This window comes from Canis aureus, chromosome 29 (genome assembly GCF_053574225.1).
Source record: "Canis aureus isolate CA01 chromosome 29, VMU_Caureus_v.1.0, whole genome shotgun sequence".
NCBI lineage: Eukaryota > Metazoa > Chordata > Mammalia > Carnivora > Canidae > Canis > Canis aureus.
In genome coordinates, this window is record NC_135639.1 from 19043632 (window position 1) to 19062998 (window position 19367).

Sequence of the window (19367 nt, forward strand, 5' to 3'; positions counted from 1 at the left end):
GCAGGCCAGTCACTCGCTGGCGAAGAAAAGCAGGCGGAGCCAGGCGTGCCGACGCCGCCCAATCAGAGCGGGGCGCTGGCGCCAACGCCGCTGTCCAATCACAGCGAGGCACTGGCGCCAGCTTCCCTCGCCCCGCCTTTTTCCTCTCCTCAGCTGCTCTACGCCCTCTCTCCCGCCCACTGGGCGCCGCTGGCCGGCCGAGCCACCGAGGGAGCCTCCAGCAGGGTAGAGGGACGACTCCCAATCGGAAGTTACTGTTGAAGCTAAGGCAGCCATGACGGATAATGGCACGGAGTTTCCTGGCCTCCCGTCTCCAGTGTGACGTAGTTTTCCCTTCGCCCAAAAAAAAAAAAAAAAAAAAAAAAAACTCACCGTTGCCCTGGGCAACAGTCGAGCCGTCTGGGAAGAGAGAAATCTGCAAGTAGGCCCGAAAAAGGACTAACGGTGACCAGACATCCCAGGTCAGACAACTTAATTCCTATTCTGAACTACCTGCCCGGGCTGGGGGAGAGGAAGGCGCAGGCTTCCTGCCCCTTATTGTGCTGGGACGTCTGGTCACTTACCCAGCTGGACAGGAGGTCAGGGTGCCGAAAGTCCCTGTCCTGCCCGGAAGCTGCATTTGGCACTTCTGAATGGGGTCATGGCGGAGGGGTGGGAAGAGCCAGAGCCCCCCCGCCCCGGCGCCCCGGGGATCGCAGAGTGGGGTGACGGTGCGTCGGCGCTGTCCCGCGAGGCGGCCCGCGGGAGACCGAGAGCCGAGGAGGGGCGCCGAGCTCCCAGCCGCTTCCGCCGGAGGAGGGTTTCTTTCCGGGAGGGCCCGGCGGCGGCCGCCCCACCCCCGCCCCCGCCCCCGCCCCCCGAGGTTCCCGGAGGGGCTCGGGCGCGCGCCGCGGGGCAGAGCGCGGGGCAGAGCGCGGGGCAGAGCGCGGGGCAGAGCGCGGGGCTCCCGGGGGCCGGGGCTCCCGACCGCGCCGCCTCCCCCGCCCCGACCTTGGGAGGACGGCGGGTGCTGGAGCTCCGGGAAATCGTTTTGCGTCGCCACCGAGGAAGGAAGGGGGGGGTCCGCCACCGCAGCGGCAACCCCTCCGAGTCTTTATTTTCCCGCCTCCCGTCTGCACGCTCCGAGTGTCGTTCCTCTGGTTTCCCCTCCTCCGGGCGCCTGTAAGGCGATGACTGCAGTTCTGGGCGAAGGTATACGGTCCTGCTCCCCCACGGCCACGCTTCACTAGACAACGTGAGGCTTGTGAATGTGCTTAGAAACGCCGTCGTGCTTTTCACACGTTCTGTCGTGCAGTTTCTTCCGTAGGCCTGAGTCGAGGACTGTAAGTCATCCTGGTCATACCGGGTCGGGCGCCTACAGTTGCCGGGGAGAAGACCGGGAGAACTTGCAGGTAAATGGAAAATTGTATTTGCCCAGCCAGCCAACAAGGGTGCAGACCTGCCTTTTCTCCTTTCTGCTTCGCATACTACCCATGCCTTAGCCAAAAGGAACTAACTACTCTTGTTTCTTCCAAAATGAATCATTGAAGCACTAACCTTTGGTGACTGTTTCCATGCCCCACTCATCCTTGGAGATGCGTTTCCAGATTGTCTCCAGCAGGAAGTAATTTCCCCTGTGCTTACCTAGCACTTTTTATGCTTCTTTTAGGACAACCACTATTTTATATAACAGCTGCTTATGTTTTTGGCTTTACTGCTGTGTTTACATCTGAATGGAATGATTTTGTCTTATCATCTTTATCCTGCACATGATACTGTTTTGGTAAATACTACTAAAAAAGATTGTATATATTTGGTGTCTGCCGGGTGCCTAAGACACTGCCAGCTTCAGTCGATCAAATGCAGCGTTGCTCTTGTTACTCAACCTTTTCTTAGATTTCCCCTCTGAAGTCTTTCCAACATGATTTCTTCCCTCAATTAAAAAAAATTATGCATAAAAAAAGTCAAAAGAATGTAATAAACATTAGAGAGAGGCAGAGGGAGAGCCTGATGCAGGACTCAATCCCAGAACCCCAGGATCACAACCTGAGCCAAAGGCAGACGCTCAACCACTGAAACACTCAGGTGCCCCACGTTTTGCCATATTTATTTCATCCTTATTTTCATGCTTTTTTCGTTGTCATTAAATTATTTGGAAATAGGTTACAGACACCTATTGTTAAGCAGACATTTCTAAGATTTCCAAAATGTACTCCCTAAGAATTATAAAGTTCTGCAAAACATGTTATCATTATCACAACTGAAGAAGTTAATAGCTTCTGCAACAAAATTCAGGATCCTGTCAAGGTTTATGTATTGTATATGGGTGTTGTAACTCTAGCCTTAATCTAGAGCAACTCCCTTATCTTTTTTTCCCCTGTAACATTGTCATTTTAAAAAGTTCAAGCAAAGGTGTTTTTGAATGTCTTTTTTCTTATTTCTTGTAAGTCAGAAGTTTATCTAGAGGCTTGATTAAATTCCGCTTATTTTGCAAGAATACTTTGCAGTATTCATACTTTGCCAATCATGATTAAGCCTTCTCAAATAACTGTATCTACCCATGTCATATGTTGCTAGTTAAATCCGTCCCACAGAAAAAAATTAAATAAATAAATAAATAAATAAATAAATAAATAAATCCATCCCCCTTCTCTGCACACACTACCTCCTGTGGTATCCTACAAAGAAGGGTTTAGTGTTTAATCCTCCTGTCTATGAAGAGTAAGTGCTAGCGTCCTGGACTGTCTGCCTGTAGTCAAGTGTTGCTGCTACTTTGCCGACACTTGGAGCTGATGCGATATGATCTGCAGCAGTGTACTGATGTCAGCACAGTTTCATGAGTTTCAACTCCTGGCACCCTGAGGATTGTTGATGAAAGATGTGTGGGCCCTGCAATTCAAATACAGATGAATCTTGATGTTATCAAAGCAGATACCAAGGCAACTGCTGGCCATCTGGTATTTTGTGTGAGTAGGATGTGTCATTTTCTATTAACTTAATAGTAGTGTCTGCTAGTGAAGTATACCAGAACCGGTGGCATCATCCAAGTTCATCCAAGAAGAACAGTTCCTGTTCTTAGGCCTAGGCACAGTTCAGAAGCTAGACAACGCACATTTTATTCACATGAGTCTAAATTAATTAGCCAAATTGAACATGTTGCAACATTTTTCTACCAGCAGATGCCAGATAGCAAAACAGAATAGAACTAGTATAGTTTCCAACTACATGACATATGATGTTATTTGGCATCTCCAGATGAATATTATCAGTCCAAATTAAGCTCTGCTAGCAAGTAGGCAGCCGCTTGAGTGAGAATGAACATTACTACTATATATCTGCTGAAAAACACTTACTTTTGGGGCTCCCTCCTTCACCTTTTCTTCATGTTAGTTTACATTCAGAAATCTAATCTGTTTGAAAATTCATCTATCAAGACTCCTGAGTGGCTCAGCAGTTGAGCATCTGCCTTTGGCTTAGGGCGTGATCCTGGTCTAAGGATCAAGTACCTCATCAGGCTCCCTGCAAGGAGCCTGCTTCTCCCTTTATGTCTCTGCCTCACTCATGAATAAATAAATATTTAAGAAAAGAAAGAAAGAAAGAAAATTCATGTATCAGTCAATCTAAGTCTTGAAAAAAACAAAACGTTTCATATTTTTCCTACTATTTCTGCGTAGCCATCCACAACCTGTACTGAGCAGATTGAATTTACTTAAAAGGATCTAAATGAATAAATATTCACCAAAAATTATCCTTTATTGTCCTTTACATAAACACATTGCTTTTGGCATCTCCCTCAGTTCTCAAAGATTGTATTTTTGTTTCTTAATACCTATTAATGATAAAATAGGACATTTGGCCTATAATGTGTTATAGTGGTTCTGTATTCTTCTGAAGTTGTGAAGTCAAGTGCCTGTAGCAATGGGGACGGTAAGGGAGATGGAACAATAGGCAGTAGAGGGGACTAGAGGACTCCCCATGTTCATCTAAATGGGACATTACTTCCCAGCCCTGGCCAAATTTTGCCATATGGGAATATGGGCCCAGTGTTGCCAGATTTGTCAAGAGGAGCTGAAATTTGGACTTTAAGTGAAATCTTCTGGTTTTTAAACATTGGTTCAAATACTTTTTAAACATTTAGCAAGCCAGGAAGACATTTAACTGCATAGGACCAAAAGCTACCAGTTTATGACCTTTGTTTCTTACATGAAAATAGGATTGACACTTACATGAAAATAGGCTAGAGTCTGAAAATACTTAGAAATATGTTTTGCCTTATTTCAGGTGCATTTATTTTTCTAGGTTAAGCAACAAGCCACTTGTCATACTTGTCACCTCCATCAAAAAGCTTATGTACACTAAGCTTCCATTCCTTCAATTACAATTTTAAAAGCTTTTATTTGCCACCAGCTTAAAAACTTGTCCAGTTTCTCAGCCTTGAATCATATTGTGAAATACATTTGCTTTATCATATTTTTAAAATATGTATTTACTATGGGCACCTGGGTGGTGCAGTTAGGTAAGCATCTGACTCTTGGTTTGGGCTGGGATTATGAGATTGAGCCCCCACATTGGGCTCTGTATTCAGTGAGGAGTCTGCCTAAGATTCTCTTCTCCCTTTGCCTCTCCTCCTCCACACATTTGTGCTAGTGCACATGCTCTCTCAAATCTTTTAAAAATATTTTCTTTCAAAATATTCTTTTTTTAAGGGAATAGTTTGGCAGCACATGCTTTTTTCCCTAAGATTTTATTTGGGACACCTGGGTGGCTCAGTGGGTTGAGCATCTGCCTTCAGCTCAGGTCATATCTCAGGGACCTGGGATCCAGTGCCCCTAGCAGGGCTCCCTGCTCAGTGGGAAGACTGCTTCTTCTCCCTCATCCTCTGCTGCTCCCCCTGCTTGTGCTCACACATTCTGTCTCAAATAAATGAGTAAAATCTTTAAAATATATATATATATTTATTTATTTATTTGAGATAGAGCAAGAGGAAAATGAGCAGGGGGCAGAGGGAGAGGGAGAAGCAGACTTCCCACTGAGCAAGGAGCCTGATGTGGGGCTCGCATCCAGAACGTTGAGATCATGACCTCAGCTAAAGGCAGACGCTTAACCATCTGAGTCACCCATGTGCCCCAGCACATGCCCTTTAAAAGTAAAAAACATAACAAGTTTTTAAAGGAAAATATCTTTAAATAGCTCATGCTGTCTTACAGGTACTATCGTGTTGATAAGGATTCGAAGAATTTTTAGAGTCAGAAGGTACTTAATGGAAAATCTAAAACAGTCCATTACTACATCGTTATTTTATGATGATATGAAAAACCTGGAATAATAAATGTCATGCTGTATTTCTAAGCACTTTTACATCTACTTTTTACTTGAATCTTGCAACCCAGGATAGATAATAAACATGCTTTTTATGAGAAAATCAAACCTATAATTGGTTAAGAAATGTATTCAGGATCATACTAGTTAACAGTAGAGCTAGAGTAGAACCCTGTATCCCACTTGAAGTATAAATGTAAAATAGATTAATCCAAAAAAAAAAGAAAGAAAACCCTCCAGTACAAGCTTCTGTTTTAAATTTTACATTAGACTTTATTATCATAGCTTGTTTAAAATACTTGGAATCCTAGAACACTCTGAAGCATTCAATTTCAAACTTTAAAAATGTAGTTTTTTTACAATTAGAATAAGCTGATAAGTTTAAGATAAATTAATAGAGGGAGAAAAGCATTATGTTGAAGAACTAATGGCAAGTTGGAGTGGTAGGCACATATGGAAGATAACCACATTGACCCACAAAGTGGCTCCTTGGGGCTCCTAACAAAGATCAGACATTACACTAAGGAGATTTTAGTATGACTAGGAAGACAGTTTTAAAAACATCCAAATCTTGTCTTAAACATTTCTAAAAACAAAGACTTGGCATTGGCATTCACAGTGTGTTTCATTTTGATATTTGTATTTTAATTTTGTATTTTTTTTAAAGATCTTATTTATTCATGAGAGACACAGAGAGAGAGGCAGAGACATAGACAGAGGGAGAAGCAGGCTCCCTGGGGGGAGCCCCATTCAGGATTTGACCCCAGGATCATGACCTGAGCCAAAGGTAGACACTTAACCACTGAGCTACCCAGGTGCCCCAAGATTGTATTTTTTCTTAAGTAATGTCTACCCACAGCATGGGGCTCGAACTCAAAACCCTGAGACCAAGAGTCACATGCTCTCCTGACTGAGCCAGCCAGGTGCCCCTCATTTTGATATTTCTAATCTATATGTATATGCTTTGAGTGACCATGAATGAAATTTGGATTTTAGTAACCTATCCCCCTTCTCTGTCTGCCCCCTTGTATGACTGTAGCCTATGTTTTTCCAGATGATTAGATGAAATAGTGTGCCATCTAAAGCTAACAGTCTTTTGACTATTTAACCCATGATCTTGTTCTCATCACTATATTCTCCTGTAAACTAATCTGGTAGGGGGTTGGGGAAGATGCAAAACGCGTAAGCTTTTAAAGTGTTGTATATTTTCTTTTTTTTTTTTTTTTAAGATTTATTTATTTATTTATTCATGATAGACAGAGAGACAGAAGCAGAGACACAGGCAGAGGGAGAAAGAAGCAGGCTCCATGCAGGGAGCCCGACGCGTTACTCGATCCCGGGACTCCAGGATCGCGCCCTGGCCAAAGGCAGGCACTAAACCGCCGAGCCACCCAGGGATCCCCAGTGTTGTATATTTCTAATTAAGCTTGAGATTTGAAATTTCCAGTGACATCTTCTTTTAAAAATAATACTAATACTATAAACAAAATCGACAGACAAAAAGCAGTATTTCTTCCTACTAAGATATTTCTTTCAGGATGGTATCAAACATGACAACTGGAATGCTGAATCCTCAAATTAAGGAGAGGGAAATCGAGAGAAAGAAAAACAGCATGTTGGTTAAAGCTATAGCAGAGAGAACAAAATGCAGGGCTTTAGTCAATATGCTGCACTTTACATGTTTATCCAAGATTTACTCTGTTTTACATTCCTCCTCCTCTGCAGAGGTCATTAGTGGTTTAAAACTGCCCATTTTAGTAGAACCTGAAGATGCCGTGTTACTTTATCCTTCATTGGCTTCTACATACCATAATCTCTCCTCTTTTCTAACATTTTCTTAAATGGTCGCGTTCCTGCAGTGGGGCTCCATACTAAATCTGTCTAGGATCATCAGGCCATCCCAACAGATGCAGCACAGAGAAAACTAAAGAGACCATGGCTTTGGAGTCAGGCAGACAAGAATTCAAATCCTGTTTCTTCACTTACCAGTTATGTGATATTTGACAAAATCACTTTTCCTAGACCTGGTCTTAGTTAAATTCAGTATATGTATATATGTATTAGGAGATGCAGTGGGAGATGGGTAAAATGGGTACTTCAATTCTAAAATCACCTCTTTGGGTGAAAGTTGTTTATTTTCAGAATTACTGTAGAAAATCTCTTAAAATGTCTGTATAGTTAAAATACATGATTTTATACTAAAACATTGTTATTCTTAAGCAAACTAAAATTTAAGAGCCATGATGCTAAAGGAAAGAAGCTAAAGTAGATTTCTGGGTATTGAAACTGTTCTTCCTTTAAGATGACCTATAAGGCAATACAGATGCAAAGGAGATGAGTGGAGAATTCTAATAAAGTGTTCTGCTTCCCTATGAGTTTTTCTCCACTCTGTTTTAATAATAAGCCTCTATAACTCTTAATACACGTCAATAGACTTATTTTTTCTAAGAATCTAAGTTTATGACAGTATTGTAATGGCTTAACACAGAATCATCGATACCCATTGAATTCTTACCAGGTGGTAAGGACTGATAATGAATTATGTCATTTAATATACTGTCTAAAGTTAGTGCCATTATAAGCTTTAGGTTCCAGATGAAACTAAAGCTTAGAAAATAAACTTGTTTAAATAACTAACCTGACTCCATATCCTTCTCTTACCCACTACACTGTATTCATGTCTTTTTACCACCTATCCTACCACCGTCTGACATCTTTCCATATCCTTCTTAAGTGATAATATTCATTTCTATAGCTTATACTACTGTACCATTGATTCTCTGGGCATCCAGTCCTTTTTTGCCTTCCTTTTGGACTTCCATACCCAGTGTACCTGATTCTTGGTCTTTATCCTCCCCTCCTTAACCTGTACCTCTTCTGTGTTCTCAACTTCCATTAATACCTTCATTATTCACTCAGAAATGTTAGCTTGAAATCTCAGTCATCCTTGATCATTTATCACCCAGAGGTTGTGGGGGATGAGGGAAATAGTGGAGGATGTTTGAATCTCAACTTCTTATATCCTTTAACACCTCTTGTATCTTTTCCTCTTGATGCTTGTTATCACTGCTTTTGTTCATACCCTCATCATCTTACCTAAATAATTATAGCTTTCTTACTGATCTCTCTGCCTCTAGTATCTCTTCAGTTTTTCCTTTTTGTCTAGAATGTGTTTCCAAAAAACTAATTGTATGTCACATACCCACTCGGAGCCATCCAATTAGCTCCCTTCTGTCTATAGAATATAAAGCCCAAACTCAGGCATGGCACTTAAGGTTGAACTGGCCTCCACCTTGTCAGTCCCACCACAGTACATATACTATATGTACACTGTACTCTGTATTCTAGTCATTTGCCTAGATTTTTTTTTTTCATGACTCTGAGCATCTTGTTCACTTTATCTAGAACACTGTCTCCTTGCTACACAGCTGCTTCTCTGCATAGTAAACCCCGATTCATGCTTGGGGGACTAACTCTAGTATCACATTTAGTAGTTCTTCAAAGACCAGCCACTGTCACCTATCCTAAACCAAGTTATTTATGGTTTTGGTTTCTTAAGGCACAGTACACATGCTTTTATTAAATTTGGTTATATTCAATTGTAATTATATACTTACATGTTCTCTTTCTCCTCCTTTTCCTCCCCCAAACTCCTCAAAGAGAACTGCTTCTTATCCACTGTATCTCCTTCATTTAGCTGTGGCTGCCACATTATAGGTATTTGGTATGTTTGTTGAAAATATGTTTGCAAAGGAACATATGATCCCAAATTCCTATTACGCTAACATTTATTTTCCATTCTGAAAGAATAATTCCCTTGTCCTGAAAAGAATATCCATTCTACTCCAGTCTTTACTGTCCAGTATATATTTTTAAAGCTCTGTCCTTATTAACAGATATAGAGCCATTAACCTTATTTTTCATCTTCAGTAATTATTTTATCCATGTGTATGTAACTTGTTTCGATAGTTTTTCACTAATAATTAGAATTACTCAATCCAGAATATTTTAGTGTTTCGTTTAAATTCATAAACGTTGTTGAGGTGCCTGGCTGGCTCAGTCGGTTAACTATCTGACTCCTGATCTCAGCTCAGGTCTTGATCTCAGGGTCATGAGCTCAGGACCCATATTGGTTTATAAACATTTTTGTAGAGAAATATGGTAGGAAAATAAACCATTAAAATATGTTTAAGTATGAAAATACATAAAATTAAGTGGAATGATACTAGAGGTGTAGGGAGAAAAAAGATGTGAAATTTTTGACTTAAAGAGTTCTTTTTATTATGGATGATAATAGCTGTCAAACTTTTATGATACTTAGATTATATTGGCTATGTTTTCAAAGGCTAATGTAATGGTATTTTTAAATATGCTGGAAATTATATCTTTATAACTATTTGAACTTAATGATAAATTTATATGTCATTTAGAAATTTGTAAAGAAAAAACTTAGTTTTTTTACCTAGTTTTTTAATTTTTCTGTGGGTGTTATATAAACATAAAATCTGAGGACCACTAACATATATTCTCAGGGTTCAAAAGAACACTTTAGTGCTCTTTACCAGTCTCACACATAAGTTAGTTCTAGTATCAAACTAAATCACCCCAGAAATTTTTAACTTGTCCAAGTTGTAAGATTAATTTATGATATCATTATGGGTTTGATTGATTTAAAGTGTAACCCTTCCTAGATTTTAAGTGTCTTTTAGCTCCCACAGCTTAGTATAATATCTCATGACAAAGATTTGGTTTCCCTCCAAGTTCTTCTGCATTAATCTTAGGCATCCAAGTCAATGGCTACCAGTCTGCTTAACTTCATCATGACTTTGAAATGTACTATCAAAACCATTATTTCTGGGACAAATTACAAACTAAAGAAACTATGAGGGAAAAGGAAACATTATTTTCCAATTACCCAGACCAGGAGCTTCAAAAAATGATTGACATTGTATTCTCTAAGCATTAAAATTTGGGTTCTATTAGTGTAAGAATGTTACTTCTGCAAATGTTATGTTTTCTCTTAAAAATATACCTTGATAAATGTATCATTTTAAAGTCTTGCAAATTATGGCTGTTCCATAATTTCTTTAGCCTTTGACATATTGCTAAACATTTTACTATTCAGTGCAGTGCTTTAATGAGCATACTTATTTGTAGATCTTTATACACTGGTGCATTGTTTAGAGCTTGTTACTAGAAGTAGAACATTTGAATCAAAGAAAACGTGCATATTTAGCTGTAGTAGAAAATATAAAATATTAATAGATACTACAGAGTATCCCTCTAAAAAAAAAACCTGTATCAAGAAACCCACCCACCAAACTGCCCATTTCCCTGTGCCTTCTCTAACTCTAGATACTATCAGGCTTTTGGCTTTTTTGCAATTTCAAAAAATGTAACATGCACCACCAAAATGAGGTCACAGTGATTTTCACCTTTATAATGAATCCATCATCATTTTCCTACTTAAAATGCAGTACTCCCCCCCCCCAGCACTCCTAAATCCTCTTAAACTATGTAATATTCTGTGGCACTTACTATAAAATTACATTATTTCTCTGTCTCCATACTCTAGAGTGTAAGCTCCAAAAAGTTTTGGGTTTCATGTTTTGTTCACTAAGGAACAGTGCTTTGCATGTGATAGACACGAATTTTTTTAAGATATTATTTTTAAGTCATCTCTACACCTAGCGTGGGACTCAAATTCACAATCCCAAGACCAAGAGTTGTCTGCTCAAAAAAATTTAAAAAAAAAAGAGTTGTATACTCTTCTGAGCCAGCCAGGCACTCAGACACACATGTATTCATTGAACTGACTGACATGGCACTGGTATGATACACATGAATTTCAGTCATGGCTGGTATGGTTTTTCTTTGACCCTATGTCCTAGTGTTACGCACTTATCATACATAATAATTACTCTTAGGAGCAATCACAGCTCCATAGGGCACATTACACCACCCATGTCTGGCTATTAGCAGGCCACCTGGTAAAGAAAGTCCCTTACTCCTGTGGACTATCTGGGCAGTTAATTATCAAGACAATATAGCCTTACCAACGAGGGCCATCCATCCAATCACCACCTTGCTTATTTTAGCCCTTCCCTTCCTGTTTCTCTCCCGCCAATGCCTAGCGGGGAAGCCTAGGACAATAACCAACCCTAGTTAAGCAGACACTCCACCCAGGCAAGTGACTGCTGGCGCTGATCTTCCCCACACCAGACCCAACCCACTCCCTACCAGGCCTTTGGCCCCACACCCTTTACAGTAACAATGGCAGCTTAGTGAAACAGAGAACTAAGGTTTGGTTGAGCACAAGTTTCATTGTTTTCCTCAGACCATATTTTGGATGTGAAAGAGGTTACGAGAGAACAAAAGGATAGCCGTTGAGTTCTGAGTAGCTGGAGTTGCTACTCTATATAGTGGTTCATCTGTTTTGCTAGTAAGAAATTTGGTGATAAAAAATTTTATTATATTCCCTTCACATTTATCAATATCTGTCCTCCCTGTTAGCATATTATGTCAGATTTGCATCAAATAAAGCCTAGTGAATATTTTCATTATGGTATTTTAGTGGAGAGGCTGTTTTTTATTATAGCTATATTCAGACTAATGACAGATCTGCAGTTATTAGCCTTCAACATAAATGTGGAAAAAAGGGAGGGGAAATGATCACTAAGTACTACTGGCAGGCCTAGGTAACAAGAATAGAATGTGGCAGAGTTATGCATTCTAAAGTAGCTGCTTATTGCACTAATCTCAGATTCCAGTTAGTGATGAGTTGCTTTATTCCTGTCCATTCCCTATTTCATCTTCACTCCCAAAAAGAGCAGTGTAGAGGTAAATCCTAATGACAAAAGTTCTGGAAAACAGATAGAGGTTCCTCAGGACTTAAGATGTTCCAGAAAAGGAATTTGAACAAGAAAGAAGAGGCTTCGTGGATAGAGTAGGAAGCTTTTATTACAAATGTCAAAAGTAGTGGGAGAGTGGGACTGAGACCAGAAGCAGCTTCACTTGATTAAAACTAATTTGCAGTGGGCGGTAGACAGGCATCATGCCAGCATCACCACTTTATAAATAATAAATCTTCTGTGGTGATGTTGTGAAAGGCACATGGTAAGGTTGCATCACTATGGTGAAATATCACAGAAGGGGTGGGACTGTCTGGAGAAGCATCCGTGTTTGGAAAAGGATCATGCTACACATTACAGTCTAGTATACCTTGAATACACAGCATAGCAGTAATCTGGAATGTAACCCTGCAAACAAATGTCATCAGCCAGTTGGTACACGCTGCTGTCTTAACAAAATACTCAGGGTGAAGGTATTTGCTGGCACTTTAGCATATAGTATCCCTGTAATACAGGAAAGTAATAAACCGAAAGCAAACCTCTCACTTGTTCAAGAGCCAGTTTCACCCATTTGTATTGCTTCTTTACAGATGTCAGCTGTGTAGCCAGTAACTGATCCTATAAAGCTTGTCATTATAGCAAAGAGATTAAAGTAGACATCAGGGAGAAAGAAAAATGTGGGAATGTGTACCTACTACCTCCTCTTTTTTCTAACTACCTGCCTTCCCCCACTTTCCAAATGGTAGTATTTTTTACCTGATACATCATTCATTCATTCATTCTGGGAGATGCTATCAGTGAACCAAATGGCCACATATAAATGCTTTTGGTTTTCTTCAGCTGGTATCAGGTAATTATGACTTAAAAAATGAAGTCCTACCAATTTTTCACAAGGGAAAAAAATTTAGAACATGTAGCCTTACAAACTAACACCTCCACTGATTAAAGAATGTTGACCAGATCTAAATGCTTATGTGAACTCGCTCAATTTTGTTTCAATGAAAAGACCCACAGGAAATTAATACAAAAATTATGCAAGGATAAGATAGTTCATCTTCTATAGGAATTGTGATTTTACTTTTTTTAATTTTTTTTATTGGAGTTCAGTTTGCCAACATATAGCGTAACACCCAGGTGATTTTACTTCTTAAACTACAATGGAAATACCTCAAGCAGTATGCTTTGTAAATTAATTCTTGAATATTAATAATTGATTTCTCTTTGAAGGAAAAGACTTAGCTGTATCCAACAATTCAGATATGGCGGAAATGAAGTCCATGTTCCGCGAAGTTCTTCCAAAACAAGGTATCTAAATCACAAATACTTAGGTCATGGAATATTATAGGAACCCTAAATAAAAAGTAGCAGGCATGGCAGATAGCAGGCCCATTAGCTAAAATTTGTAACTCTTTTGCATCCTGTATGCCATATTTACTGTCCCTTTTATTATGCTTCTTTTAGGTAGTTAGAACTCCTCTATTACTTTTTTCTCCAGCAAAAGGATGACAAGTGAAGCAATTTCTTAAACCTAAAAATCCTTATACTCAAAAAATGAAATTTTCAGTGAAAAAAAGTAGTATTGTAATTGACCATAATGTTAAGTAAGGTCTGAAAGTGGGGGAAAAGAAACCCACGTCAAGCAGTTGTTAAAGGCTGATGGTTTAAGTTCAACACTCAGTAATGAATATTCGTATTAAATTAATACCATACTTTTACTAAGTACTCTTATGCACTATGTATTTCTCCTAAGTCTTTTTGCAAATTAAACATCTGACACAAAATGTTCTCTCTCATAGGTAGCTTAGAATCTTAGGCAGGAAGTTAAAAATGTCATCCTTATGAACTCCCTAGTATTAAATATTGATATATTTGAAGTAACTGAAAACAAGAGTTTTCATTGACAGTAGATTAAGTCTTTAGACCTTCGTTCTAGCTACGAATTCAAACCACCGTACAACTGAGTCATCTCACTAAATTATTTCTTTTTAAACTTAGGGCAGTTGTCAGTGGAAGATATAACCACAATGGTGCTGTGTAAACCCAAACTTTTACCCTTAAAATCTCTGACTCTGGAAAAACTGGAGAAAATGCAGCAAGCAGCCCAGGATACAATTCGCCAACAAGAAATGGCAGAAAAACAACAGCAGCAAATCACTCACTGAATAACTTAGCACTTTTACAGAAATACCTACCTTATTATTAACAATAGACAATTATTTGCATCTGTGTGAAGATAGTGAAACTAACAGTACTTTTAAATAATATTAAAAATACCCGAGACTAATGAAACTTGTGAATTTAGACACTCTGGTTTGTATTGTACTTTGAGTAATTAAAAAACTTTGAACCCAAATTTTATAGTTGTTTTTTTTAACTCAAGTTTTTAGAACATAAATTACTGTTCACCATTCCTACTATCAGTCTTGTAGATAACATTCTTAGGCACAAGTGACTAAATGCAACTTCTATATTCAGATAATCTGTACATGTTTATTAAAAACTGAATTTGAAGATACATTCTAATCTCATACAAAGTGTTCTTGGGCTTTTACATTACTTAATTTTAAAACTTGTATTACGAATTTTGTGTTTCATGTTTAAGGCTATTTTGCCTGACCAACTGGTCCTACCAATAATGACAAAATTGTTATTTCTTAAATTGACTTTTAAGAAACCTTCACTTATCAAGTAGTCCCTGAGCTTTTAATGATACTGATTTTAAGGACTGAAGAATTACCATGCTACCTCTTATCATCCAGGTATCAAACACAAAACCCTAAAAATAGAAAAATAGGCACTTGAAAGAGCCCATGAGATAAATATGAACATTAAATTTGGAGTTTTAGTTCTAAGAGACTGCCTAACCCTGTAACAGGCATATTCCTAAGAATACCTTTGTAAATTCTGAATATAATTCTCAGCTGGTTGCTACAATCAGTAATAGAAAATTTAAATTAGCATAGACCTTGAGGCCTTGCTGAATAATTAGGCTCTGCAAGAGAGGTTAGAAATGTGCTCATTCTTTAGAGAACTATTACTTATTGGTAGCTACTATCTTCTCAGACACTGAATAAATGCAAAAGTTTTTGAGTCTCTGAAGATAATTTTTTATAACACAAACATTAGTAACAAGTTAAGAATGATGAAAGATATATTTTACAAACTTCATTGAGCTTTATAGATAAGATCAAAAAACATGTATTCATTTCCCACAGATATTAAAAGAATTTACTATTATACTTTTTGATTTATTTATTTATTTTTATTTTTTTTTTTTTTTTACTTTTTGATTTAAAAGTTTGCAAAGACCAAAGTTTAAATTCACTAGCTTTAAATATGCTCCCCGATAGGATTTAAAATTTGCTGTGTAAGATAAAAGTTTTTAAAAAGGCCTAAAATAAATGTACTCCCAATAAAGAATCAACACTGCTTCACATGTTTTATTTTGTCATACATTCTTTTAGAACCGGGTTCATTTTTCCAGTTTTGTAGAAAAATAGATGTTCCAGCCACCATTTATCTAACTGTCTAGTCTTTAAGACCAATCAATATGTTCCCTGGAAAAATGAATAAGTCTTATGACTAACTCATTTTCTTACAATTCTGTAAGACAAAGAAATAACTTTTTTTTTTTTTTTTTTTTTACTCCCAAAGCACAGTATTCCAACAGCAGCAGCCAACATGGGGTTTTTAGCAGCTTAACTTCACCCCCTAAATAAAGCTTTGTATAAACCAGTGATTTTACTACAAAAACACTGTCCTTGAAAGAAAGGAGTGGCAGTCAGACATCAATGCAAAACTTGGAATGATTAGGTCATAAACATGGCACTTACAAAAGGTAGCTTATGAGAATATTCCACTTAAGAAGTAAGTGGTTACTCTTCTGTCCCTCAAAAAAAAAAAAAAAAAAAGAAAAAGAAAAAAGAAAAGAAAACATTTCCTTTAAAAATTCCCCTTAAATTGTAAGTTTATAAAATTTCAGAAATGCCTTGTACCCAAAAACAAGTGCTTCAAAAAAAAAAAAAAAACCACAAAAACAAAACACCTGTGCTAACAACTCTTACAATTCAGATATATTTATATTTTTTAATAACATCTAAGACTGTAAGAGTTCTTATATTCAGTAGCTTTCTGGTTTAAGACGACCTCCATCTCCTTCACTTACAAAACGTTTTCTGCCCCTGTAACGGAAAGAACACAAACGTGAAAATGGATACCAATTTTGACTAAAGACCAAAAAGAAACAAAAGAAAGCCCATGGGTTCTTTTGGTTAGTCATTAGGTTAAAAAAAAAGAAAAAAAATGAGCGTGCCTCTAATTCTTTTGAAAAAGACTGTTTCCCTGCTATATATCCTAGAATATAACAAATTAAATGAACTTGCTAATCTAAGCAGTTTTTAGTTAAATAAAAGCTTAATTATTGAAATAAGTTCATTGTCCAAATGGAGTCATGTTAAAGTTAAAATATAAAGCAAACATGCTATTTAGAATTTTAATATTTCCTTCAATTATGCTTTTAGTATTTAAAAACTAAACATGAGTCAAAGACAACATGATTTGGAATTATGCAAACTAGAGCTACAGAACCTATGAAAATATCCATGTTTAAAAATTTTTTGTAATTTTCCCTCAAATGTAGAAAAGCCATAACCTGTACATGGACAAACAAATCAGAACCCAATTAATTCTGTTCTATGCCCCATTTCGGGATTCCTGCTATTTCAAACTCAAGAGGCCTTGCTTCATACTGTAACTACACTTAGGCTGTATGTAGCTATAAGCAGTAGCAACAGTTGACCAGCAGCCTAAAGCAATAAGTGGAAAACAGTTTGCTCAGGACTAGCCCTCATTCTCTGACCCTAGACCAACATGCGCAAGCATTCAATACCACACACAAATATGCACTTCACTCAACTAAACTAATGGGTAGAGGATTTAAAAGTCAAAATTCTATGGCATAAAAAGAACATTTAGGTATCTCCTTAACTGATCCATGATAGTAAAAGCCACAATAGAAATGACCAGTTAGACTTGTGAACAAAGGCTGAAAACCTTAAAAAGCTAGTGCCAAAGTGCTGACCCCTTTTCATAGTCTAAGTAGAAATCAGCTACATTTTCCTGCACATAAAAGCTTCAGACATAATATTAGGAAACTGAAATGGGGAACAAAGCAGTAAGTAGCAAGAAGCAAGAACTCTTACCAAAGTTGACAGTTTTTACTTGTATATACTACTTGGCACATAAATGATGCCATCACCAAGCAGAGATCTATTTACGTATTTTTAGAGACCTATATTTTCAAACATTTTTATCAAAGTCATTAAGCTCTACCTTTCTCCTCTCTTAATGGCTTCTAAATTTTGTAAAGCAAAAGACACTACCAGGAACTATTTTTCTGAGATTTAATTCTCACAATCCACTTCAATAAAAACAGACAAAGCTTTGTAATTTTTTCAGATTAAAAATTACAAAAACAAAATGTTCATAAAGCAGATGTACACAAGCCTAGCTATCATTTATATCTATTTATTTATAAACTTCATTATAAGTTTTATTTTAGCCACAAAAAAATTCATCAATATCTCAAAGAGATCCTAGTAGTGCAAATAGATCATCTCCAAAGAATCATGCACATACACTTGTCCAATTAGCCTCAATTCTCCATTCCATGAAGGAGCAAAAAGAAGCTACATGGAGTACAGGAGGGAGCCTACATCTTTGAAGCCAGGAAAGGTAAGGATTCATCCTTGGCCTCTACTACGTGTGACCTTAGAAAAGGTATATTACACTTCCTTAAACCTCAATTTTCTTTTTTCTTTTTTTTTTTTATTTTTTTAAACCTCAATTTTCTCATCTTACTGGCAAATAATATCTACTCTGAATATTTCAACTACTTAGAACAGAACCTAGTACAAAGAACTACTACACAGAGTTAGTTTCCTTCCAATGAACCAAGGGTTCATGAAGTACCCCTTTGCCCAAGGGCAAAATAAACTTCGCCCTTGTTTTCCCATATGCTCACAACAGATGATTTTCACTCTTGAGTGGCTTCAGGGGAGATAGTGTTATTTTTCTGGAATGACAGAAAATTACCTTAGCCTTCCAAACATGCCACCAATATTTTACGTGGAAAAAGTAATAACATACCTCGAAGGACAAAGATCTCTGAGTTGTTTGGAAATTATTCCAGCCTGAAAACATTCTTCTACAAATCGCTCAAGCACAGAGTATGAATGTGGGACATCCAGATTAATGTCCGGAATTTCATTGTAAATTCTCTCATAACCCTAAAACAATAAAATTATATACAGAATTGTTAGCCCAGACGAAACACATAATGCCATACAACCCATCATTGTCATCAAGCTACAGTTAAGGCCTTAAATGTCCATAAAATTAGACTGATCTAATCCAGATCTGATCCTTGAAAAATAGACAGTACGTATATTTTCTTTAAAACTGTTCTCTCAAAAGAGTTTAGGTAGATTTCAGACATTGGACATATTTCTTCACTATCTACTTCTCTATATACACTTACCACACTTTTTAAAAATGTAAGACAAGAATCTCACCAATATGAATAAATTAAATGCTTTAAAGTATATTTGTTAAAAGATCATGTTCATGTTTGTTGCCAGATATAAAATAGAAACTATCATAACTTAAAAGCAGAACTCCTGAGGAAGAACAATCACATCTTAAAAAAAAAAGAAAAAAAAAAGTTAAAAAACCCAATAAAGTGTTATGTTCCAAGAAATGGCTACAAGAGGTCAAATAACCACAACCACTAAAAACAAAAAAAACAACACTATAGAAACAGTACTATTAAACATACCTAAAAGAACATTTCATTGACAACTCATAATCTTTATTCAAACACTTGACATTTAAGGTGTAAGTCTAAAAAGTATTCAAAATGTTATACTTACTCTTTTCATTTGGTCTAGAGTAATGGTAGAAGATTTCCAAAGAGATTTTAATAAATCCAAAATCATCTTAAATGTACTTTCTCCAGTTGACTCTAAAACCATTACAATGGCCTAAAAATTGAATGAACAAATGTTTGGTCATTAATTCATGTAAGAAACTGCTCCTAAAATGTATCAGATCACTTTTGTCTGATATGTAATTTTAATCATTACAAAAATTTTTTTAAAAACTTACTCCCTGAACATTAAATTTAAAAAAAAAAAAAAAAAAAAAAACATATACTCCTAA

At 37.4% G+C, this 19367-nt stretch overlaps 3 protein-coding genes across 8 annotated transcripts in view; 1 reads left to right on the forward strand and 2 right to left on the reverse strand.

Moving 5' to 3' along the window:
* Positions 1 to 768, reverse strand: part of SHOC2 (SHOC2 leucine rich repeat scaffold protein) — a 96682-nt gene extending 95914 nt beyond the window's left edge. Inside the window, exon 1 of the mRNA XM_077877644.1 lies at positions 564 to 768. The gene's annotated coding sequence lies outside the window, so the exon portion shown is untranslated. The remainder of the gene's footprint in view (positions 1 to 563) is intronic.
* On the forward strand, positions 116 to 14502 carry BBIP1 (BBSome interacting protein 1). Of its 3 annotated transcripts, none has more exons than XM_077877651.1 (4): positions 116 to 461; positions 1295 to 1391; positions 13377 to 13454; positions 14145 to 14502. In XM_077877651.1, exons 3-4 carry the CDS (start codon positions 13409 to 13411, stop codon positions 14309 to 14311), a joined length of 213 nt encoding a protein of 70 aa, XP_077733777.1. In that variant the 5' UTR covers positions 116 to 461; positions 1295 to 1391; positions 13377 to 13408; the 3' UTR covers positions 14312 to 14502. The 3 variants fall into 3 exon arrangements, with proteins under 3 accessions (XP_077733777.1, XP_077733779.1, XP_077733776.1); XM_077877653.1 differs by having other exon boundaries at positions 1307 to 1391; XM_077877650.1 differs by lacking the exons at positions 116 to 461; positions 14145 to 14502 and adding an exon at positions 468 to 1191 and having other exon boundaries at positions 13377 to 13419.
* A 1060-nt stretch (positions 14503 to 15562) lies between these two features.
* PDCD4 (programmed cell death 4) overlaps positions 15563 to 19367 on the reverse strand; it is a 28439-nt gene continuing 24634 nt past the window's right edge. For all 4 annotated transcript variants that reach the window (XM_077877646.1, XM_077877649.1, XM_077877648.1 and 1 more), the window contains exons 10-12: positions 19079 to 19189; positions 18297 to 18436; positions 15563 to 16330 (exon numbers count right to left, since the gene is read on the reverse strand). In XM_077877646.1, the coding sequence (XP_077733772.1) occupies positions 16270 to 16330; positions 18297 to 18436; positions 19079 to 19189 (312 nt within the window). In that variant the 3' untranslated portion in view covers positions 15563 to 16269. The remainder of the gene's footprint in view (positions 16331 to 18296; positions 18437 to 19078; positions 19190 to 19367) is intronic.